The sequence below is a fragment of the Homalodisca vitripennis genome, chromosome 4 (assembly GCF_021130785.1).
Source record: "Homalodisca vitripennis isolate AUS2020 chromosome 4, UT_GWSS_2.1, whole genome shotgun sequence".
Taxonomy (NCBI): domain Eukaryota; kingdom Metazoa; phylum Arthropoda; class Insecta; order Hemiptera; family Cicadellidae; genus Homalodisca; species Homalodisca vitripennis.
The window spans coordinates 42,910,127-42,937,031 of NC_060210.1; the positions used below are offsets into that span (position 1 = coordinate 42,910,127).

The window sequence follows — 26,905 nt, forward strand, 5'->3', positions numbered from 1 at the left end:
TGATCAGAGCACAAGGCAAACTCCACAATAATACTGGAAATATCTTAGACAGAAAATTAATTTTAACAGACCGAATTTGATTCTTTATAACATAATTAGTTTATCTCTATAACTATAATATAATAATATAAATTATATAATATAAATAATTTATATTTATTCATCCATATAAATTAATCGTACCGAATAACTTATCAACACGTAGCAAAAACCATGAATTATAGAGGCAGGAAATGTGGTACATACCTACATAATGTGCAAAAGAGGCTCACGAAAAAACTACTATCAATAATCTCAGGAATGTTGAGAATGCGATAGAAAAAGAATACGTGAACATAGTGTACTGTTTTTGAACAGGAAATTGGGTGCAAAGCAGTGGGCAACTGCTAGTATATATATATATATATATATATATATATATATATATATATATATTCATTTACATCATTGATCGATTGAGAGATTTTAATACATATATTACAGCAATGCTTTAGCATTCAACATTAACATCCTGTTACAATAAAAACTCACCACAAATTTTGAGTTAATTTTCTGTAGGATTTGTTTCTCAATAAGCACCATAGCCTCTCCTTTGCGCTTCTTTATCCGTTTCTTTTCAAGTTTCTTGCAGGCGTACATCTTGCCGGTGGCCCGCACCTGGCATGCACACACTTCGCCGAAACCTCCCTTCCCCAATACCCGGTACATGCGGAAAGTCTTGTATGTTACAGGTTGGCTATATCAACAAGACATAAAATAGATTAGATACCAATCAGTTACTAGTAATCAATCATATCTTAATAATAGTAATTCTGTTATAAAAATATTCAAAAAATTAGTACTTATTAAATTTTCTTGATTAACCCTTTTAATGCCAGACATTTTTTCAGTGACCATGTGAAAAATGCCAGCCTGTTTTCAAAAAGTACATGCGAAGAATGCCAGGCCCTTTTCCCATAATTTGACAACTATTTTTTAAAAATGTATAACTTTTTTATTTATTGAAGGAAATTATCCATTGAGGTGTAGTTTTTTACGTAATAATGTGGGGTGTTTAAATTTAATGAGTATTACAATTTTTACAAATTTATATAATTTATATTTGTAAAAAACAAAAAATAAAAAAAACAAAAAGTTAAAAAAAGTGAGTTTGAACATATAAAAGTACTTTTATTATTAGCCTTAAATAAAAAGTAGTCACTGGCAATTGTACTATATTAATTTGTTAACACACACACCAAATTTGAAGAACCTACTTTGAAAAATAGAGAAGTTACAGCATTTTATCAAAAACCTTGTAAAGTCCACATTTTACAGTAAAATTCAATAAGACATATTTTGGTCAGTTTCATTCAAAATCAATTTATTTACACGTGTTGTTTAGCCCAATGTATAAAATTGTTTGTTGAAATAATAAAGAAAGTAGGTTACATAAAATTAAAATTAATTATTTACAATATAGGGTACATAATTTAAAATTTTTTAACACTTGTGTTTGCAGAAGCACAAAGTATGAATCTCCCTCTTTTACTCATGGTCAAATCTATTTACAATAATCACAAAACTAATAATAATATAAACAAACTGAAATAAACAAAAGAAAAGCACAAATAATTTCCATTAAAACATAACCTAGCAACAACGTATTACCACAGCAAACAAAGACGCTCACTGAATGATTGGATGTAAATGAGGTTGAAAACAGCTTATAGCCTATACGTCATCATATGTTGAGCATAGAGTAAAAAAGATTTTATTGTATCAATAGTAGTAGTGTCTAGATAAAGTATGCAAAGTTTAGTGGCATTTGGTCAATAATTAAAACTACAATATAACAAAAACCGGACGAGCGCCCCCAGCGCACGTCGGCATTTTTCGTAAAACGTAGTGACGTGCGCTCGCGGCGCACGTCGGCATTAAAAGGGTTAAAAAAATAACTTTTTCATAGCTTTTTGAAAAGTAAATCCTAACTAAGTTAATACAATTTAGTATTGCTTTCAGTAGTGTCACAATACACAGTCAACAAGTTTATGGTTGAAAACTACCTTTCAAGCCATTTCCACTGCAAGTAACGGTGAAAGTACATGGACTCCTGGAACTTGGAGAAAGGTTCCCCAGCCAGGAAGGTCTTCACTGCTGCCATGCAGTCTGTAAATAGTTCTCTGTTGCCAGAGTTGATCTTCTCTTTGCAGTATACAATCATCTCTGTATTGAGTACATCCACAGCATCTGGTGCCTATAATATGTTACAAACAATTAATGGATTTGAATTTGTAAGTTGCTTATATATACACACTTCTCAGATCAAGAAATGTTGCAGATTATCCTTAATTTTGCATAAATATAATAATTACCAAGTCCAGAATATTTTAACTTCTAGACCTTTGTGGTTGAAATACAAATTGGCACTATAGTAACTTTAGCCTTGAGATAGAAAAACATGATAATCAAGTGAAATACTAAATTTTAAAATTAATTGGCAACATTACAGAATTTCTGGGTATTAAGAACTATTATGAAGGAAGGTAATTACAAAACCTTACAAGTCAGAAATATTTGTCAGGACAGTGTGTAGTTTCAAAATATAAAATGTCAGTACAATTCTATAAATTTTTATTATAAGTCCTTAAAAACCTATTTAGTAGTAAAACTACTAAACAAACCTCTTTGGTCTGGTATAAGGTTTATAAATAAATCTATTACTTCTCAATGTTACAAACATAATCTAATCCCATACACTCCCAATACTGATATGTGGCTGAGAATATAATCATGTAAGTTAATCCATTATTCCTAATATGTCATGAAGCTGGTAATATAGTGGAACTTGGATAATTCGAATCTCAAGGGACCAATAAAAAAATTCGAACTATCCAAAAATTCAAATTAAAAAAGTTAAGAATTGAAGGCTTAAAATAATGACACTTCACATCTTTGCTGAAAACCTTTATTGAAAATAACATGAATGGTTGTAAATGTATGTTTTTCTATGCATTTCTACTAGGCAAAGTATGGTAAAACAGTGTAAAATTGAATGATGAACTATCTAAAAATTACACAATCTTATATATATAAAAATCTTGAGTCACGATGTATGTTGCCAATAAACTCCAAAACGACTGAACCAATTTCAATCAAATTTCACATGTATCCGTAATTTAGTCTAACTTAGAAGATAGGATAGTTATTATCTGAATTATTCGCTTATGTCGTGAATATAAACGAATAAAATGAAGAAAAGTTTTCAAAGCGCCTGCACATTATAACCTGCAATTACGAGATAGATACGTATATTAAACAGTGAAACACTATTTGAAGGCGCTAAGTTATGATGTATAATTGTCTAAACTAAATTTTTGGTTGAACTTAAAGGTTGAGTGGTAGACCACTTTGTAATAAAATACATTATGCATGTACAATACATTTTTGACATATTTTCTTGATCGTGACATCAAGGTAAAATCTACATCGGGGTTGGAAATATAATTTACTTCAACCAGAAATGCTCATACGCGGGCAAAACTTACGAAAAGCGTGCGAAGCCGCGGGAAACAGCTAGTTACAGTATATGTTTATGAATAAAAGAAAATAAGTTTAATGGTGATCAGGAACATTATACAGTACAATATTATTTAATTTTTTCGAAAGAAGTCGGAAATCTTCACTTGTTTTCTATTGTTAAGTCTTTCAGAAGTGACAAAAGATTCTGCCATATTCAATGAATTGAAAATAGACTCACTTACGTCATTTTTACTTTCAAAAAAACGTCTAAGTTCCATGATGTGATGTGCTGCTTCGGCCGCACTCGAAACGTTTATTTCCGCCCTAACTGATAACTCACCGTCTTCGTCACCCGATGCCATGTCGCCATCTTGTTTATTGTTGAGCACTTCAGCGATGATCTCCGCGTCTGTTATCTCACCACATACTGCAACATCTTCATCCACGTTGACAAAATCTTCAAAAGAGATGGCAGGGTCAGTAATGACGTCCTCCTAGCCGTCAACTGAAGGTACCGCTTCCGCTATAATGTCGTTGGCTTTTTCAGCATCGTCCTCCTTTTTTACAAAACCAGCTTTTTTAAAGCAATGTTTGTTCGTTTCGGGCGTTACTTTGTCCCAAGCTTTCTTGCACATGTGAGAGGCTTGAAGAATGTCTAACTTGATTTTTAGGGCGTCACAATCTTCAGTAAGTACGTACTCAACCAATAAACATCTGTAAAAATGTTTTAGATTTTTTATGATCCCCTGGTCCATAGGCTGGACAACCGAAGTCATATTGGCAGGGAAAAAATTACTAATTTTCCATTACTGGAATCGTGTTGTGCGCAGTACAGTTGTCTATAAACAAAATAACTTTTCGGTTTTCTTTTATGAACTTTTTGTCTAAGTTCAACAACCATTTCTCAAAAAGGTGACTGGTCATCCAAGCTCTTACGCTGTTAACATACTCCACTGGTTTTGATTTGACGTTCTTGAAACAACGGGGACTAGCCGACTTGCCAATCATTAGTAAAGGCAGCTTTTCTGATCCGTCCATGTTTGCACCAACCAGGAGAGTAATTCTCTCTTTACTCAGTTTTCCTCCGTGGCATTTTTCTTCTTTAAATGCGAGTGTTTTGTCAGGGGTGCATTTAAAAAAAGTCCCGTTTCATCAACATTGAAGATGTCCCTTTTGTCCCGATCCTGAATCATCTCCTCCAAATCTGTTTTCCATTGGTTGGCTTCTTGTTGATTAACGCTTCCACTTTCACCACAAATGGATTTCAACAAAATTTTGTTGCGATCTTTGAAGCCGTCAAGCCACCCTGTACTAGCCTTAAAATCTTTTTTCCCCAATTCAGTAGCAAATTATTCAGCTCTGCTTTTTATGAGAGGACCACTCACTGGAATCTTCTTATCCCTAGTTTGTTTGAACCACTTTTAAAACACAATTGTCGAAATCTGGATTTTCTGGCTCCCTTAACCTTTTCCGGTCTTTAATGTTCTCACTTTCATTCCCGAATATTTGTTCTTTATTCTTTAAGTAGGTGGACAATGTGTTAGGAGGAATTCCAAAGTCCTTGACAATCTCAGATTTTTTCTTAACCCCCTTCTCTACTTCTTTGATTGCCGCTATTTTTTGAGCCAAAGACAAAGTTTTGTATGTTCGAGGATTACGAGGCGACGACATTTTGCTCAACGAACAAAGAGTCAAACACTAACAAATCATATGTAAAATTACGGAAGACATACAGTACTGTAAGTAAACAAACGACAAGCGAGAAAGTTCACACACCCGCACAGTTGTCAAAATAGACTAACCACGTGAAACTAACGGTTGAATCAATTTACAAAATACAGAGCTGGTGGGAAGTGGAGTGGATGAGGGTGGAGTGACCTTGCAGGCAGCGCAGCTTGTGCCAGTCGCGATGAGTCACGTCTACAAAACAATAGGCGTGGAAGCATTGGGCCGAGCCGGCCGGCCGGGCGGGAGGGTGGCTAGATCTGTGTCCAATGGCCTAGAAGCAAGTGCCTTGTGATTAGAAAGAGTGCAGCGTCTTTTCGCGAATCTTTCCACTTTAAAATTGGCATCGGGTTGGCATAAAAAGTTCGAATTATCCAAAATAAACTTCGAATTAACCACGATATTTTTACATTACTTATATAGAAAATGCTAGGGATCAATATAAATATTCGAATTAAAGAACATTTCGAATTAGCCAGGTTCCACTGTATGTGTATTCAGCGAAACCAGATAACATTTCCATTGAATGTTGGGTACTTACAATGCTGTCCTGAGGATAGTAACATAACCATTAGTTGATCCATTTATTACTAATAACGTAATGAAACTGGCAACATAGGCATTCAGTAAACCCATTGATCTTCAGAATCACCATGACGCTAATAACATAAGATTTCCATTGAATGTGTATTTATAATGCTGCCCTAAGGCTGGCAACATAGGAATATTATGTAAGTCCATTTATTCCTTTTGACATCATGAAGCTGGTGAGATAGGATTTCTCACCATAGCTAAGATAGAATTTCAGTGAAGCTTGTTTTTATTGCGGTATCCTAAGATCAACGGATGAATTAATATGTTGACTGCGTTGTAAGCACATTAATACTATCCAGGCTCTCTTAAAGTCGACTCAAGTCACACTGAAGGTGTTTAGGTTGCATAGTAATTCTGATTTATTCCTACTATCATTGTGAGGCGTGATAAATATTCTCAATGTTATTAAAAAGCTGGTGTGATAAAAGAATTATTGGCGAACTCATACATTCTCCTTAATGACTGGAGAGTGAGCATAGGAAATGTAACCAAGTTTAAGAAAGGAAAGATAAGGAGGGCTTGTAGATGGATAAGTATAAATGGACAGACTTTTTGAAATGTTTATTGTGATGCATAAAGAATGAGAAAAACTTGTAAGAATTACTTAGTACTACGTATTAAGAATATTGATTGTTCCAGGTAAAGGTTATTATATAAAAACTTATCAAGAACAACGGTTTTGCGGATTTAATAAGTGGTTTTGTTTATCTCTAATCATACAGGATGTGGTACTAAATATTTTTCAACAGTAGTTAATATACATGAACACATTACTATAAAATTTGCACAGAAACAAGAATTGTAGAGATAAAAATAAAATTTCAGGGTCAATTTATGATAATTGTAAAACAGCTTTGAAATAATTAAAAAGTTTTTAATTATATTTCTTATTGTGTCTCAGATAATAGGACACCAGAATGAAAACTAAATATAAACATGTTTGTTAAATAAAAATAGGCTTTATTTATAAACAGTATGTCCTTAACCCTTTCAGGGCTAGGACCAAATATGAGATGTTTCACAAAAAATTTTTCACATCTCGTATCCCTTCGTGACAAGTCAAAAGTGCCAAGCTAAAATTGGCGATTTTGCAGTCTCTTAGATTAAAATTTATAATTTTTCATAAAAATTAGAGAATGACCTAAAAGTTGCACCAAATTACTCGTATAGATATATACTATCAACAAAAAAATATATAGATATAGTTTTAAGTACCGGTAATTTAAAATTTAAAAAAATAATGTTTTAATAGATTACATAAAAATTTGTTATTTTTTTGCAAATAACTAAAAAAGGAAAAATAATTTTACTGTGAGAAGCTACTTTATTATATTGTACATTTAGAAAGGAACAACCATACAAAATTTTGTGTTATTTCTCTCATAAATAAATTCTGTATGACACATTTTGTATAAATACGCATAATTGTACTTCGCAACATTTTATGTGTTAAAGCAACTGCCTCTTACATTGCAAGAAACTTAAAATAAATATTCACATTATGGATGTACCGGTAAACAGATGATTGTAGGATCCATAAACAGTTTCAATACAGTTAAAAAACACTATTTACCAAGAAATATTTACACAATTCTATTTGAAATTTATTTACACTTTTTCTATTTACAAATGTGCTATTTACAATTTCACTCCCGTGAGATCGCAAATTGTCAGTCATTGTAACTACTACACACAATAGCTAAGCACATAACAACTAACACTACTAATATTTACAACCACAAAATAAAATAATGAAGAATCCAGCATACAATAATATGATTACACTAAAGCATAAAGAATAACAACAAAAGATCGAGTCAGCTGATAATGTCATGTGACAATTACGAAATAAAAATGCACAGACCTCCAAAATAAAAATGATATTTATATTAACTATCTACAAATATACCAGGGAATAAAAAAAACATAAAACTTTAATCATTTGACGTCGTATTTATTTAAGAAAACAACGGAGGCAATATTTTGCCGCCTGGCACTTTTCAGACGCGATCTATGACGGCAATATATTGCCGCCTGGCCCAGAAAGGGTTAAATTACAGAATATTGTAATATATATATATATATATATATATACACATACACATTATATATATATATATATATATATATACATACACATTATATATCTTTAATCTTTGTCAAACATTTGGAAAACAAAATTGCAACTAACAATAAACTTTAATTCACAAGCATCTATTGTACCTTGTCAAATACAATTTGTAAAACAGTGAGACCAGTTAAGTGTGCATCTAATGTACTAGATTTGTCACCCACAACTTGTAAAAATGACCACTTGAAATCTAGCCCGTTGAGTATATATCCACTGTACTACATGTGTCAAACACAACTTATAAAACAGTGACCAGTTGAAACAAGGTCTACTGTAATAGTGTCAAACACAATTTGTAAACAGTGGCCAGTTAAAACAAAGACAGTTAGTGTGCATCTTTTGTAATAGTGTCAAACACAACTTGTAAACAATGGCCAGTTGAAACAAAGCCAGTTAAGTGTGCATCTTCTCTACTAGTGTCAACCACAACATGTAAACAGTGGCCAGTTGAAACAAAGCCAGTTAGTGTGCATCTTCTGTAATAGTGTCAAACACAACTTTGTAAACTGTGGTCGGTTGAAACAAAGCCACTTAAATGTGCATGTTCTGTACTAGTGTCAAACACATCGTGAACAAAATTACCAGTGGAAAAGAAGCCTGTGAAGTGTGTATGTACTGTACTAGTGTCAAACATAACTTGTAAACAGTGGCCAGTTGAAACCAAGCCTGTTAAGTGTGCATTTACTGTAATAGTGTCAAAGACAAATTGTAAAACAAATCTAACAAAATACTCAATATGTATATTTACTTTGAATTGAAAAAAGTTATAACGTTATTTTAATTTTGTATTAGTTACTTTTAAGTAATAACTAATTCAAAAATCCAAAAAATCAATATTACAAGTTTTTATTTTAAGAGCCCTTTTGACAGCGAGGTTGTCTATGTTAGACACTTCACAACAGTAAATATAATAAGCCCATTTGTTTTTTTAAGTACAGTTGACAAATGTGATTTTAATTAACTCTTTGCGGAGTATGGATGTTTTGGAATGTCATTACATGATGTGTTCATAAGAGTAAGGATGTTGAATCCTAACACAACCAAAATAGTAAGAAGATTTTTTTTATTTTCAAATGAAAATTAGTCTATATCATTTTATTAATAAAAAAAGTCAAAGGATACATTGACAGCATAGGAAACCTTAATGATTTTATTTGAAAGTTCCACAAGCTGCTGTTTAATTTTCAAGAAGCCACTCGAACAAAGTGGCACCGCTGTATCAATTATGTGCATAAAATACATGATTATGCCCTACCTAAGGTTGCATCAGTGTTCCGATAACTTTTACTGAGACTCCAACCAACATCTTCATTCTCAGTCAAATAGTCAGTGGTCTTGCAGGTATAAATAATAAAATTAAGAACAATGCCAGAATTGGTGTCACACAATACATACAGTTTTATTCCAAATCGCTTACAATTGGATGGAATGTATGGTTTAACCCATTGTGGTAGACACATGCGCTGGTTACGTAGTCAGCATTTTACATTATACTGCTCACGTAGTTCATTGTATTTCCGCTAGATATCATTGGTATGTCTCTTACTAAGTGTTAGGATACCACAAATAAATAAATAATTTAGTTTTCATACTATGGTTAACACGATTTTTTAAAAATATTTTGAGTGTTTCACTGCTGGTCAGCTGATAGCTTATATATTGTACACTGTGTTCTCTGACTGTGTGTTTACATTATGTGTAATGATGGAGCGTTTTACAGTGATTGTCAGTATAATTAAAGTGACAGTGATGGTAATTAAAGCTTTGATGATTGTATTATCCCCCAATCTAGAAACCATTTCATGAATTTAACTGTAGACAACTCAGACCCGGAGGATAGAGGTTATCTAATATTTTTAATATCTAGTATAAAAAAGACTTGTCTGCATTCAGTGTTGTGAACCATGAATCCTACCATAAAATAAACATAGTTACAATAGCTAAGCTTTTGTGAGGAAAAATTAAAGAAAAAACACTGATGAGTGTTTAATTTTAATTGTTTGTTTTAAGTGTTCTAATTTTTAAATATATGGTTAGTTATTTTTTCCTGTGTAAACAAGTTATGGACTATGTTTTAAAAACGCTAAACACACAGTTTAAAATGTTTCACTTTAAAAGAGTGTTGTTTTTTCTGCAAAAATATTTTTTATGTAACTAAGTTTTTAAATAAAGCATTTTGTTCATTAGCTGAGGTACTGGTGACAATTGCTGCAGTGACAGTCTATCACTCTCAACAACTGGTGACCGTTGCTGCAAGCGACAGTCAAACATCGCAGGGAAAAAGCCACTTTATAAAGTAACTATGTTTTTCGATGAAAGTAATGGTAACATACAATAGCGAATAAATCGATGTATCAATTAGTTCAGTACTTTTAGATCTTTTATACAAATCGGAGAGACTAAGAATATCATGTTCACAGTACAGTACCAGAATGTGATAAGGATAATGTATTTAACACCCTTTTTTTGTTGGGATTTGAGTGATTTAGGTGGGAAACTGTTGTGGGAAAAGGCTCGAGGCATGCACTGTGGCTTCGACGCACCTGACAGCAGAAAACAGCACCAAGACGTTATAGATACAGAACAGCTGGCTGCTTTCTTCCACAGAGTACATAGAGAGGTAACCACTAGACCAGCGTCATAGTTGGATGACGTTCAGGAACATCATTACTATTTTCATGTGAATTTGGAAACGAGATTCTTCAAAATCAATACTATTTTGTAACAAATGCATTTACTCATGAATGGTTAATTCTGTTTTGTATGGTTTAATTTTTAAAATAAAGATGAAATAATAATATGGAGTTATATTATGTAAATTTTGAAATGTTACTTTAGTAATATTCGTGAAAGTAATAAAGAATGTTGCATATTAAAATTTTCATGGGTCTAACTTGAACAGTCTTGTTGTAGAAAGGGCTTTTATAAAAAATAAAACAATAAGATATTTTAAATATTAATTTTTGAGAATTTTAAATTTGGTGATTAAAAATGCTACTTGTAGAAAAATAATACAGGGTTGATCAAACGTAACATTTTACAAAATGTATGTGCTTGGTGCATCTTGTTTAGTTACTAAAGGAAACAGAGTCATACTTATACAAATAACAAAAAAATGGTAACTCAAAACCAAGTTTAATAAAAAGAACAATTATAAATTAATTACATGATAGTGAAATTTGTTAAATTTTCTATAAAAATTGGCGTGCAAATGTACTATTAAAATTAAATAAATTTGTGATTATATTCCTTATTATTAAGGAACTTGGTAATCAAAATGTATAAAAAGGGATTTCTAGGGACCAAAGTCAAAACATGACTTCTTGTATTTTACAAACTACAGTAAAACCTCTGTATAGAAAACTTTAGGTGAAATAACAAATTGATCTCTTCTCACTGTTTACTTGGCATAAAGATGGGTCATTATGTTACGTGTTATGACAGAAAGAACACTCACGTCTCTCTTGAGGTACCGGTCGTACACAGTCTGTGCCAACTCCTCCCTGTTTTCATCTGACTCCACTTCATAGTGCTCCTGTAATATAACAATTAATCAGTATTAACATCATCCAATCAAGCCTTCACTAGTTGCAACAGTCTGTGGTCAAATTGCACAATCTTCAATAATGCCATGTTAATTAATAATCCTACAACTGGAAATTATGTAATATCAGTGTCAATGTCATCATTATACTAGCAGGCAATTTTATACAAGGTCATCAAAAATGGTCATCAAAACGGTCGGACATATTTTATAACATTACAGTGCAATAGATTAAAACATTTTTTGTTTTGTCAAAAACAATAATTAATAGTTTGTTCCAAATCTTATTATTTTTCAATATGGAGGTCAACTTCAGCCTAGGTCCCTGTAATCAGAACCATTAATAAAAATAGTTATATGTTAAAATTTTGAAGCCAGCGAGAACAGTGTGACTACAGTTCACTATAATGGATCTATTCTCTAAACAAGCTGTGGAGTGGTGTTTAGTTGGGCAGGAGCAATGCGGTGCGGGGGAAGGGTGAGGTCAAAGGATAAGGAAATGATGAGTAGAGGGCTCAGTGCAGCGTAACACTATGACAACTTATCTAACAATTCAGCACACTTCTCCCAAATGGATCAGCATTTTACTTCTATCATTGGTCTCTGCTGTGATCTAGACTATATCTCGTATAGAGCATAAAATAAAATATTTAAGAAAATTGAAGTTCTACAGCAATTGCTATATAGTAAATCCTGTAGTGTCCAAACAAGTTCGATCACTTTCTTTCACATGTAAGCCTTTTTTTATTGTTTCATGGCGTGGTGGAGCACATGCTGGGATAGTGGTACGCAATCAAGTTTTGTGTGTGGCTTGGAAAGAATGCAACGGAAACTTATCAAATGCTTAAAGAGACCATAGAGGAGGAATGCATTTTAAGATCTCAATGTAGAAAGTGGGACACAATCTTGTCCCAAACCTAAAAGCGTGCATAAGCAAGTCTCGTACCAAAACCATGCTGATTGTCTTCTTTTACATCCGAGGAATCGTTCATTTTGAGTTTGTACCTCAAGGACAAAATTTCAACGCAGCCTTTTTATTTCAAGGTGCTCAAGAGACAAACACTGGGTTGCACGCGTCAGGCTTGAAATCAAAGACATCTTCAAACTCCGCCACTGCAATACCCCAGACACAAGGCCTTCATCATTACTAACTACCTGACCTAGAACAAGACCCTTGTGGTGCCCCAGCCTCTTTACATATTGGACCCTTTGGTGGAGAACATCCACCAAGCTCACGTTACAAGGTTCTTGAGAGGCAATCAAGGAATTCTCGGTTGCTTTTCAGGCGTGGCAGAATTGTATCTGCAAGCGTATTGATGCAGCAAGAGTCTATTTTGAACAATTTTAACTATTTGTAACAATCGAATGAATAAATATATTTATTTAGAAGATGTGCATTATTTTCATAATTTACCCTGTAAATATTCATCAGCAGTTGGTTATGGAGCCTGAGGTTTATGTTTGGTGGGCAAATAAAAGAAACAATTTTCCAGACATCCTGACATGAGGGTGATATCAATGAGCAGATTTCTATGAAACCCATTACTTATTTTTTCAATGTATTTCAAATCACATTTTTTTCTTTAAATACTCTAAAAGGTAAAATAACAAATTAGAAACTGAGTTGTAGCACACATTTTTCTTTCCAGTGCAAGTTAATGATCAATCCATCCAAAATAATTTGACAAATATGTTGACTCTATTTTATTATAAATTAATAGTTTTTTAATCAAAATTAGTAATGCTGCTAACACAAAAAACTATTATGCAACATCTTTTTATTTTATTTATATGCAAAAGCATATTGTATATTTGAAAAAGATTTAAATTACAAGAGAGCAATCATTTCGCTGAGTAGCATGCCTCCCCCTTCCTAGTAATGAGGTGTTTAACATCCAATCCTAGTGAGCACTTAACCTTCTGAGCAACAGTTAAGTTCAGGGTCACAGAGACATTGCATACAAAGCATCATACCACTGCCTTGTCTGTCTCTGATACTTACGATGGAGTCCAAGAAGACATTATATCTATGATATTCAGGGCTTGCTTCTTGACAGAACTGACGAAACAGCAACCGCCCAATAGGTTGTTGGTCCACCACATAACTGTATCTTAGATCTGAAACATGTTCATTAAGTTTTATCTGTTAGTGAAACGAGTAACCATTTTAATATTTATGGAAGCATATTTTCTGATTGCTTTAGATGTGTGTGGTGTTTTATTAATTTTATTAATTATTCACTGTGTTGTTAATAAATGCAAAAAAGCAGTATGGTAATCCCCAATACTTCATCAATCATGGATTAAACTTTTAGTTGGCTGAATGTTAGCAAAGGGATGGGCTGAAAACATTTCACTTCTGTCTGTCTGTCCACTCAGTAACTCCAAAAATAATTTAGGTATATACTTGAAATTTTGCAAGATGCTTCATTTCTATATGGACAACATCGAGTTTGATGATGATGAATGTCACTTCATGGAATTTAGATGAGTGTTAGCAAAACTTAACTTCCCACATGATATCCAAGCTTAGAAAAAGTTGGCAATTTGAATATTTTTCTTCTACTCAGTGTGCTAAAAGAATTCTCCCTCTGTCTTGTCTGTCTCTCAATAGATATCTTGAAAACAAAATGTGCGAAATGCATTTGTGTGTTATAGACTTGAAATTTTTTATGAAGCTCTATTTCTACTTAGGCAAAATTAAGTTCAATGATGGAGCACATCCATCCTTGAGCCTTAACAAAAGCATATTGCTAAAGAGATGAAATTGAGTTATAGGCTTGAATTTTGGATGAAACTTTATTTTAAATAGGCAAGATAAGAGTTTGATTATAGTAGATGTCCCTTCATGGGATTTGACTAAGGTTTAGCATGGTTTATCACCAAGGATGCACAACATTTCTGAGGATGCCATCAAGAAAACCCCCATTACTTACCAGCAGCATGGAAAATAGCAGTATTTCTGGTATTATTACAGGTTTTAATAAATGTGTACAGTAAAAATAAAAAATATTGGGAAAAAATCAAACAAAATTTAATTTTTGTACAATTTTGTATAATTGTTTTTATTACAATGCAATGACCGAAAAATATGTGTGTATTGTAAATGTACAAACCTCATGTAAATAAATAAAAATTACTACAAATTTTATTTAAGATATCAGGTTTGGTCTAAAGTATCATGTTGTAGAGTAACAATATATTCAGCAAATTTCACTCCATACTTAATTTTATTTATTAGTTAGGTACACATTATAACGCTTCACGGTTGTTTTAGTGTGCACAGCAACTCATAATGCTAATACTTTTTTGAACAAAATATGTATAAAAAAACAGGAGTTAGTAAAGACTTAACCTTTTGGCTGACATTGGTCAGATTTATTACAATTTCTCCGTTAAAATATTCTTAATAAATTTATTAACATTTTTGTTTTTTGAAATTATTACTCTCTGACAACAAAGAAACATTTTTCTTTCAATAATTCATGTTACTGCCCAAAGTTCTCATTTGTAGAACTTACAAGTTTGAGATAACATATCACAATTCCAAACACTTTTCCAAAGAAAATTCAATTTCTCTTAGGAAAAATAACTAGCAAAAGTCTGGCAAACAAGTTTTCCTCTTTGTTTACTCACTCCACCATAGCTGAAATCAGTTAAAAAAGGATTAAATTAAATTTCAAGCAAAATAAAACAACTTGAACAAAACACAATATGAACATGCTCTTCTTGCTTTGTCTGCAGAATTCTCAAATGGCTTGAAATAATTCAATAGTTGACTGCAAGATCATTAAGTAGCAATTTTTATGATGGCTGATAAATTCGAGCAATAGGCTTGCATTAAGTATTGCTTTAAACTCAGCAACGGAAACTTTTACAATGCTTCAAGAAGCTTTTAAAGAACATTCATTGAGAATAACACAGGTTTTAGAGTGGTACGTTCGTTTCAAGGCATCGTTAAAGACGACCTTCCACGATCAAAACAGATGAAATTGTTGGAAAAATTCAGCACCTCATTTATGAAGACCATCATCAGACAATAAATTACTTATGTAGTAGTGTCGGTATTAGCTATGGAAGCTGTCAAGAAATTTTATTAAATGCCGTTTTGTCATATAGGACGATAGTTACTTGCGATATAAGGATCGTCCTTTTTGTAAAAATTGGAATGACTTTTGCTGTCTTCAAAGTGGATGGGAAGACGCCTTGGACGAACGACAGGTTAATCAATTTTGTGAGTGGTACTGAAATGTGCTTAAAGCAGCGCTTAACACATTCACTGCGGGTGACGAGCATGCTCGTCATGCGAAAATGGCGTGCTGGACGGTGGACGAGCGAGCTCGGCATACAGCAGCTGCTTTCATATTGCTTCAGTGTGAGCTGAGCACTTGCCCGAGAAGGCTGTAACACTCATAGTGAGGTGTGCCTGTTTAGCTGAGTCAGTTAGTGCGATTCGTCGCCGGTCGCCATTTTCGTTTTTGTTGTGTATGCTTTGCGATATTGTGTGAGTGGATTATATTGTCTGTTGATTGTGTATGTACTCATAATGGAGGAAGACGATAATGTTATTGACGATAATTTTTCATCTGATGAAGACAATGAGTCGAGTTCGAACAGTTCTAGGGACGGTGAAGGCGGCATCCCCCACCAGTGGGCCACCCCACCCCAATACGTGTAATTGATGTACTATCTACGTGTCATTCATGTACTTTATACGTGTAATTCATGAGTGTTTGTGCCGAAACCTAGTGCGCTGCGAGCACATACAACACAGGGACCGGCACCCGGTGTGGATGACGAGCAGACTCAGCACGGACATGACATCACCCGTTCCGGCCAACGAAGCTTCCGGGATACCTTGTACAACCCTTTCGGCTATCCTGACTCTGTTTTGGGTAAGTAAAAAACAAAACAAAATTCCCGCATTTTCTGTCACCGGTAATTTTGTCATCCGCAGTGAATGTGTTAATTAACCACACAGACATCCCGTTGATGTCACCTGTCTTTTTCGGCTTCAGCTCCTGTACTACACGGACCAACTCCGCCTCACTCACAGGAGACAGGACCATGGACGAGACCAGTCCCGTCAATGAGTCCTCTCGGGTGCTGTTCCCATTAAAACATGGGTCCGGCTCAGCAACCGTGAAGAAAAAGTTATTAAACTAACTTGCCACTTCAAGCGGATTTTTTGTTATTTTATAGTGTATTTTAAGCTTAGGTTTGAAATGTTTTAGGACTTGTGTTTGAGTTGTATTTTTAATTATATTCCACGCACTTTTAGAAAAATGTTCAGTATTCATTAGTCTATTTTCAATATCCCAAACCTTAGCAGCTTTTATTTCTTTGCTGTAATTTAGCTTGTATGCTCGAAAGAAATTTTTGAATTCTTCATTTGTCGATTCTATGTAAATTGAATGATAAAATTTTAATGTTTTTCTTAAATTGAGAATGTTTTGATTAATCCAAGTGTTGTGTTTTTTGTCTGATCACTCTTTAAATGACTTATAGGGGCAAGTGATGTTCAAATAAAAGTTCAAACAGTCTTTAAACGCAGAAAACGCTTCCTCCGCATGATCAAAACTATCTATAAAATCCAGGATTCTCCTTGGAGAAATCTGTTAAGAATTTGGATATTTTGAATTTTAAGATCTCTTCTTAGATTTACCGAAAGAGGTTCCATCTTCGGACTGAGATTCCCGATCACGGCCTCCTGTGCGAAGTGGTCAGAGATAGCTAGTGGCATCCAGAACGGAAACCGAAACGTCTAATACGTTTGTAATGACATTGTCGATGGCTGTACTCGATGTAGTACTCACTCGTGTTGGCGTGTTCACAGACCAAACTAAGCCGAAAGAGATTTTGTTACTTGTGACTTTTCTCTCTTCCCAAAAATGAAAATATGTAAGATCATCGTTTTAACAGTGTTGAAGACTTACAAGAAAAACGCAGGAAGTTCTCAACAGCTTTGCAAAAAAGCTCTTTTTTGACACTTTTCAGCTGTGGAAAAAACTGGGTTCATTGTATCAACTCAAATGGGGCTTATTTCAAAGGGGATAACAGCCAATAATAGCCCAGGTAAAAAAAAAAAACAAAAATTAACAGACTTAGTCCGGGAACTGTTTGATACCACTTCCTAAAACACAACCACTACCAATACAAAATAACTTCAAATCGTCATGATACAGCTGATATTGAACAACAGTGAATAGGCACTTTCATGAACAATCAATGTAATATGTTCAGGAGGTGAACTAACGTTAAATCTATCTAATCTTTTTTTATAAAATGGATGGAGTAATTCTTGCAAAGAAAAGAACAGACTGTTAGAGCTAATTTTATTGGAGGACTAAATGGGAGGGTAGTGAAATAGTACAAAAAAGCAATGATGAATATCATGGGTCATATTTATTTTAGCTTGACACATTCAAAACCATATTTGCTTAGAACCATGTCTTGTTCTGCTATATAGTCTTTGACTAGATATATTTTATATGCATAAGTACTAATTAGACTAATCTACATTTACACTTCAAAAGTAAAAGTATTATCTTTTTGCTCTGGAAGAATGTACAGTAAAAAATATGAGAAAGGAAGAAGAGTCCTAAAGGATAAGAAACTGTTAACTTGTGGATGATTTTCCTAGACTTTTGTGCAACATATTGAAGGACAATCCTGCTTGAGTATCCAGTGTCATACAGTATTTGTTCAGGATTTTGAAAATGCTAGATCTAACAATTAAAGAGTAAAACTGTATTTAAGTTATCCAAATGACCTGAATATGTTAACGAGAAAACACATACAGAGAAGAATTTTTTTATTAAAGTCAACTATCCAACCTTACTAATATAAGAATCCACTTATAAAATGTTTAATTTAAAATTATAACCTGTTAATATTTTTTATCAAAATTATTAACATTTCTCTATTTAGTAAACATTCATTAATATTAATCTACATTTAAGTAAAGGCAAATAAAAACAGTACATATTTTAATAAAATTACGAATTTTCTATTGCAAAAGAAGGACAGCTTGCACCCTTGAGAACTTTATTTGAATAAACAATGCAAAATCCAAGGACGTGCTGTGAGGGCAAGCAATATACCCATGTTGTAAATCTGTGTCAATTGAGCATTAATTGAGCCAGGCTCTACATTCCAGCAGGGCAAAGCTTCCTAGTACTCAACAAACCTCAAACTTCAGTATAAACTGTTCCGTGCAGTACATTTCTGAATGGTCACTTTTCCAATGTATTTTGCTTTGGTACTGTATTTTTCATAAATAGTATACAAAATATAAATAGATATAATTAACATTGCTTTAATTCTTATAACATCTCAAATAAGGCAATAGTTATACTTAATTCAAAAATATTTCACTACTTATTTGAAAATAAGCTTTGTTATATGTTGTACTAGATAAAACTGTTTACAAATATTTCAACACTTGAAAGTAAAATGTTTTACTGTACTAAAGCAATATTACTTAGGTAAAAGTAATCAATTACAGTAATTTATTTATAACAAAAGACATAAATGTTAATAAAATAGTACAATTAATGAAACAAAATGATTACTTTCAATTAGTTAAAGAAAATAATGCAGGCATCTGATAAAAAATAATATTTTAAATTGTTAAACAGGATTAACCCAAATCTTGCACAAATTGAATATATGTACTAACATATCATCATTTTAATGTATTAGGAAATGGTTTCTCAAGTCTGTTTGATTTGCTTTAAAAGCAATAACTATCAACTTGTATTATTCTAAGCGGGAGCTTGTTAGGGAAACAACTAAGTTTTCTTGTCTTTCTCAAAATACATTAAACAACTATTTACAAGATGCAGACATTAAACTGTAAAATCCATAGGATGTAAAATTACAAAATGCATTACCAAATTCTTCACGACAATTAAAGAATACGCAAATTTGTATTTTATAATTCAACTTAGGTGCAATACTTTTTTCATGTTTTTAATGATAGATACTTTTGTTGCAAATCAACATAGTTAGCATTTTACATTACAATCTTTGTTTCAGCCTTCTTACCAAATAGAATAAGATGAAAATTTCACTTGTAAATTAAGTGAAAAATACAACTGCACATTTTATCAATAATCAATGTTAGTTTACTATGTATCCAGGATATTCCATACCGGTTTTCTATTGCACTTTTTGGAAAATATCTAAATTTTGAATTAAACTTTTCAAAAAAGTTCTTATGACAAAGTACATTAAGAGAAGGAGAATGAAAAACCGAGTAAAGTGACACCATTTCCATCTCTCTACTTTGATTAAAGCTTTCGTGATTTCAAAATATGTAGATTAGGTTTTTGGTGGATTTTGAAAAACTTTACATAGCTGTAACTTTGAAGTCGATTGAAATAATTGGGGGGAAATTGGCAATTTTCCTCATCTATATAAGGAGTACCTTCATACCAAATTTCATAAAAGTCTATGGTAATAAGAAATATCTATAATGTATAATGTTACTGTGTTATGATTATAACTAATGATCTTGTCAGCTGAACTTCACCTTTGTTTCCTCTTAATTTGAAATCTTAAAAGCGCAGCATATGGATATGTCTCTACCATTGGAATCATGATAAAGGCGGCACATGGTGTATCCATATTGTCTTATTTTAGTTTAATATGTACATTATAATCATGAAAATGCTTTGAATGAGTAAAATGCGTAAATGTATTGATTATGATTGGGAAACACGGATTGTATTGCATGAAAATATCAATAAAATACCAGATATTTCTTTGAATTTTCATCTTATGATGTGGGATGTGACATGCGAATATAACCATATATGGGGTGTCTACATGTTAAAAACTTTTACAGATAAAAAAAAATTTGTTTCTTCCAAAAAATTAAAAAAAATAAGTTTAACTTTGGCTTATACAGTGTTAAAAAATCGATTTTATTCAGTATAATACATTACTAGTTTTAAGCAAAATTAATCAGGTTGGGCCAACCGTACGCACCTTTTTATAATAGATGTTCGAAAATGAGGCCATCATTATCAATACATTTTGCAGCACGTTTGTGTATTATTTTCGAACATTTGATGTAAATTTTTATTAAAAAAAAAAAAAATACAACGTAATAAAACATGATATTTTTATTTACAAACAAATTTATTTAACAGTTAATCTTGTTTTCTCAATTTATCTCATCATTAAGGAACAAACATTTTGTTTTTGTTTTATTTTAACTAAATACCGTACGGTATTTCTTTTCAGCTAGTAATGTATTATACTGAATAAAATCGATTTTTTGGTACTTATTTCTGTTTTATTTTAGACTTTGATTATATCAATTTTCTCGGAATTAAATTCTCTACAATTAATGTTTGTTGATTTTATGTATTTATTACCAATTTAACAAAGTTATTGTACATCAAATCAAACTTAAAAAAACATTGTTTCGTGCCCCAATTTTTTGCATTTAACCCTGAATCCCTCAAAAACTACTACAGGTACAGTTATGAAACCTATTTTATTAGCTTTATCAGGTAAAAATACATAAGAATCCACGATATTTCTTACTTAATTAGCCTTTCCAAAAGTTCAGTATGGCTTTATTTTACTCTTTACCCAGGAATTCAGGCGAAATCTTTCGCTAGCTGTAACTCGCTAACGAAGCGTTTTCGGACCTATGTTTATATATATTTTTTCATTATTTTTACTAGTACAATGTGCTGTAGAAGTGGGGGGAGAACATCATGAATCACCCTGTATATATATATGCATAGTTTGTCAGAATAAATGTTTTTTCTAAATACTGAAAATTCCAAGAATAATATTGATTTTTTTTCTCTTGTAGTACACTAATATTCTTATAGTTATGTATTATTCATTTAAATTTCAATTAATTGTAGTACTGCAGTTTTTCTTATGTGTTACAACAATATTAGTCTAATTTATACTAACATTTGGTTGAAAAAGGAGTTAAAACAAAATTATTTAGATGGCGCTGTACTTGTAACAGAACAGTTCCGTGATATAAATTTTGAGCCCAGACTAGCTGTCATGGAACCGTTCCGTGATACAAGGCCAATGGGTTAAGGGTTAACATTATTGGTCTAGGGATTTTTCCATTTTAAATTTAATATTTTGGGAATTAAACATGACATTAATTTAAACTAAATATGCCAAGATGGGAAAAAATCAATGCAAGATTCAATGCAATTAAGGAATCAATTTTCTTTAATGCTGAACACTAAAACAAGTGTGTGGGAAGTTATTGGTTGAATTTATGAACCTCCATGTCTAGAGCAACAAAACAAGATGAGATATGAACATGGTGATGCTAGGAGATATCTGGTTGACAAGTAAGGATAATCGAAGATGCTCATTTCAAGGTCTAATGTGTTAAAGAAAAGTGTGGGCTACCATCACAATGACAGATAATTTTTTTATCCAAAAGAAAATGCACGTCCAAATGTACAGGTTTCATTAAGACAAGCTATATGTAAGAATTGCTACAAAAGAATATACCTTAAGACAAATCTAGTCTGGTCATAATTCAACTCACATATAATAACTTGGGATATGTTATCAAAACTCAACTTACCAATCTTATTTTTTAAGTCTAAGCATTGTGATATGTGGGGAAACTGCAAGATTTTTTTCCATTTTTTGCTCTTCCCTTTGTTACTATCTGCTCCACCTGAAATAAAAATTAAACATCTCAATAGAAATGCATTAGGCTATTTATAAATATACAGAACAAATATTTCATTTCCGTCACTCTCCATCCACAATACCGTAATGCAGTTTTATTTTCGATTAATTACACTAATATAAAGAAAATAGACATCGCTAATATGCTTTCCTTTTTCTTTTCTAATATCATTTATTTTTAATACATAGATGTTTCTACTGTGTTTTCTTAATATTTTCCACTCGGATGTCACCACTCCAATGACATTCTGTGCCATTGGCTATTCAATGTCAATACGCCTTTATTATGCAGTTATACTCTAACTTGTCATAAAGCTTCATGACAGCTGTTTTAGTCTTGACATTTAAAAGAGACAATTATATCTTCTGACTGTGAAATTACATTGTCATAAGAAATTTTTATTATAACACTATGAGCAGCTAATACAACTGATGTAGTCTATTATTTTTATGAATCATGAATGACAGGTGATTAGTGTTGTGTTTAACTTCTTTTTGATAATTTGAGTTCATTTGCAATTATTATCAATATATTATCCTTTAACATTACTTTTCATACTCTTTTATAAAATTTCTACACAAAAGTAAAACTTGATTTCCAAGTTTGTTTACAATTAAGAATATCTGTGCTATATCAAAAATAAATTTTTAAAAACTTGTATAAACACATACACTTTCATAAAATTCATATATGTGAATTTAAAAATGTTTTTTGGATATTTCTGTTAAAGCACAATAAAAGTATAAATTTATTATTTTACTTTATTTTCCTCCATTTTATTAATTTATTATCAATATAATGTCTAACCAGAATCTATAAAAAAACAGAGGTAGTAGTTCAATAACTTTATAGCAATTCTATACTTAAAGCTCAATTCTCCAAAATGGTAGCATAGTATAGTTTATTATTTACTTCATTTTTTTCTAAAAATGAATGAGTAATATAGTATAAGGGAACAACAGGGTTCAGGAAATTTAGTGGAAAAGGTTAACCCTTATCTTTGGATTAAATACAACTTATTTGAACTTGGAAATGTGATTATAAGTTTGTTGAAATTGGTTAAAATTGAACATAAAATGTTAACTGTACCAAGCCTAATAATTTTCAAAACGTTAATAGCAGTGCAGTTTAATTACGACAACCTTTTTAATGAAAACCATAGACACAATCATAATACTAGGTATAAAACTAATTTTCAATACCCCAGACATATCTGAAAGTGGTGGAAAAGACACCATCATACATGTGTCATTCATTTTTCAATAAATTGACTTTAAGGTTTAAGGAATTAATGTATTCAGGTGCATTCTGAGATAACATTAAGGAGTTGTTACTTAAAATAAATATATTATAATGTAAATGAGTTTTTAAATTATGTTTTTTTTTTTTAATTTTGGCACTGCATTACTGTTTGTTAATGGTAATTTTTATGTTTTTAAGTAGGTCTACAAGTTGGTATATTGATTTCCTATGATAAGTTAATTAATACCCTTGTGTTTATTTTATTGTGTATTTTATTGATGTTTTGTGTGTTTTATTGTATTGTGTGTTTGGTTGTTTGGACTTCAACAAGGATTCAAACAAGAGTAGTGTAGGTTATATCTGACATGTCTTCTGTTTTATAGCTGTGCTATATTATTATGAAACGTTTGTGACAATAAAGATTTATTATTATAAGTATTTTCTTTACCCTATAATACATAGAATCAGACGCTTCTAAATAAAACTTTGTCTAAAATGATTCAAAAGTGATGATTGTATGTATATATTTCTTAAGAAGTAGAATGTAATACAATAAATACTAGAACAATTTTTCTTAATTTTTATTTTCTTTAGGAAAAGGGCACGGTCCCCTTTTAAACCTTATTCTGGCCTTCTTCATGAGCCAGTAACCTTTTGCAAGGATCTTATTGAATGAAATTTAAAAGTCAACAAATTACAAAGTCAATTGTATTGATAAAAGTGCTACGGTTACAGACAGGATTTCAACCTGCACTATTTCTAGCTCAAATCCATAGTCTTACGTCTTAGACCTCTCAGACGTTGGCACCTATACTTAAAATTTCTCTATGAGTTAACCTTTTGACTGATGCAATAACAAAACTCATAAAAATGATTTCATGGAACATTTTATCAAACTTTCATAGCACTTCTAGTATGAAATTATCAATTAATTACATATTATTAATAAATAATACATAATACATACTCATCAATATGATTTCATAGAAAACTTTACCAAATTTTCATATGGGTTAGTTTATGAAACCACCAATTAATTATATACTCATAAATAATACATTATACATAACTCATAAATATTATTTCATGGAAAATTTTGCCAAATGTTCAGTGTTTGGTGTGCAAAATTACCAATTTATTACATATTAGTATAGACTAAACAATGCCAGTGTACTATGTATCTGTTATTATGGAACTATAAATTTCAGAGTTTCTACTTCCATTAGATTTACACTAGGACTGTGTTCAACCGAAGTACTGTGGATCGGCCTATATTCGGGTAGCCAAAACATAGATAACACGGACATAGCACATGAAGAAGAATTAATGTAAATAAAAGGCTAAAATTATGTTTTAAATATTTATCAAAAACATATTAAATTATAAAATGTAAACATTATAAACACAGTATGATTTGCAGTAAAACACGATTGTTAATTGTAAAATTAATCTGTTACACCTAATATTGTTTAAAAACAATTTTATTTCACAGTATAAATACAATACGTAATTCGTGTAGTATTTTATAAAAAAATATATTAGTTACAGTACAAACAAAACACAAAAGAAGAGTTGCAACAACAGCTGGCAATGATCAGCCAGTGACTGGTGATTCGAGAGTTTATTTCCAAATGCTTGCAACTTTGTATGTACAATTTTTTTTTGAAACAAAAAAAAATACTTGTTAATCGGAGAACAATGTGTATACAATTTAGAGAAGGTTGACATAGCGTGTAGTTTCCAAAACACGAACACACAAATTGTGTGACTTTTATATCTGTATATAGTGTATATACTTTTTAGAAAAAATAAAATAAGTATGAAGCATACATATTACAGCAGATATGAAACAAGAGAAATGTGAGTATATAATATGTTGTTCACTGACTTTGTTTTAGTGAGGTGTCAACTATCGGTAAGGCTACTGTAAAATGGTTTTTTTGATTATGTACACCATATCAAATACTATTATGTAACTATTGTCTTCCTAAAAAAAGTAACCATTTTTCAAATGTTTAACATTATAACAAATGAAAACAATCTCTACAATACCATTTTTTTAAATTTAATTTGCTAAAAAAACATCAAAAGTAAAAAAATGAATTCTTATATATTTTTTATATTTTTACATGCCACAAGTACATAAATATTCTGTTGTTTTATTTTTTGTTGTTGTACATTTCAGTACAAACATTTTGACACCACTTTCATAAAAATATCATTTTTCACCTTTAACATCAATTTATCTCTAAAAAAAACCAACTAATTAGGCCCTACAACAACATTCAATTTGTAGCGTACTTTGTTTTGTAAACACCAATGTTTAAGCCTCATTGAAATGGATTTCTTTTGATTAGTACCTTCAATAGAGATTAAGAAATTGCTTAAATTGGTTATGCTTAACCTTTTACGAATGTCTGTCATTTCAAAATAAAATCAGACTATAACATAACTTCAAAAAATCTCCAGTACTAAATAAAGACACCACGCCAAGACAAGATGGTTAGAAGTGTACAACATTGGTTTTTATTTGTATGTGTGTTAGCTATGGCGCATCAACAGTGCTGTCATAGCAACAAGCATGGCCGTTCGTTGGATACTTGGAGTATGTAATTTTAGAATTTTTTAATAATTACGAGGGCTGTTCAAAAAGTATTAAACTTTTGTTAGTTAAAAATCTATTTATTGAACTAGTGCTACAAACTTATAATCCCTTTCAAAGTAGTCTCCGTGGTGATGTACACACTTCTCCCAGTGCTTCTGCCACTGTTCAAAATCTTTTTGGAAGGCATCTTTTTGAATGCTGTAAAGCTCAGCCGTCGTATTCTGTTAAATGTCTTCTCTTTCTTGAAATCGAGTTCCTTTCAGGGCCATTTTCAGCTTAGGAAATAGCCAGAAATCACAGGAGGCCATGACGGGGGAGTACGGAGCTAGGTGAAGCAGAGGTGTGTTGTTATTAGCCAGAAAACTCTGAATTAGATGTGAACAGTGGGCAGTTTCATTGTCGTGATGGGAGCTACCAATTTTTTTTTGCCCACAGATTCAGTCGTTTGCGCCACACAGCATCACGCAGAACCTCAAGATAGTATTCTTTTGTGATGGTTTGGCCGTGTGGTGTGTACTCATGATGCACCACTCCACTGAAGTCAAAGAAGACTGTCAACATGACCTTGACTTGGCTGCCTACTTGCCATGATTTCTAGGTCTTGGTCGTGCGTTTCCACTGCGATGATTGATCTTGGTTTCCAGGTCATATCCATAAATCTAGGATTCATCACCAGTGATCGCTGTTTTCAGGAAGTCAGGTTTTTTTTTTCCTTGGGGCAGCCTACTGCCATGCACTTAAAAGTCAGGGTTACTGTTTGCACTGCCCAGAATGTCTTGTGCAATTTCAAGGCGAAGTTGTTTTTGCTCTATTGTAAGCTGCACTGTCCGATCACCATGCACAAATCTCACATGTCAGGTATTTATC

At 32.1% G+C, this 26,905-nt stretch overlaps 1 protein-coding gene across 1 annotated transcript in view; it reads right to left on the reverse strand.

Annotated features, from left to right (window-relative positions):
- The window catches only part of LOC124359216 (G protein-coupled receptor kinase 2), a 72,545-nt gene that overhangs the window by 36,406 nt on the left and 9,234 nt on the right, over positions 1–26,905 (reverse strand). The window contains exons 2-6 of the mRNA XM_046811780.1: positions 22,081–22,176; positions 13,498–13,613; positions 11,409–11,486; positions 2,046–2,236; positions 532–736 (exon numbers count right to left, since the gene is read on the reverse strand). Coding sequence (XP_046667736.1) covers positions 532–736; positions 2,046–2,236; positions 11,409–11,486; positions 13,498–13,613; positions 22,081–22,176 — 686 coding nt within the window. The remainder of the gene's footprint in view (positions 1–531; positions 737–2,045; positions 2,237–11,408; positions 11,487–13,497; positions 13,614–22,080; positions 22,177–26,905) is intronic.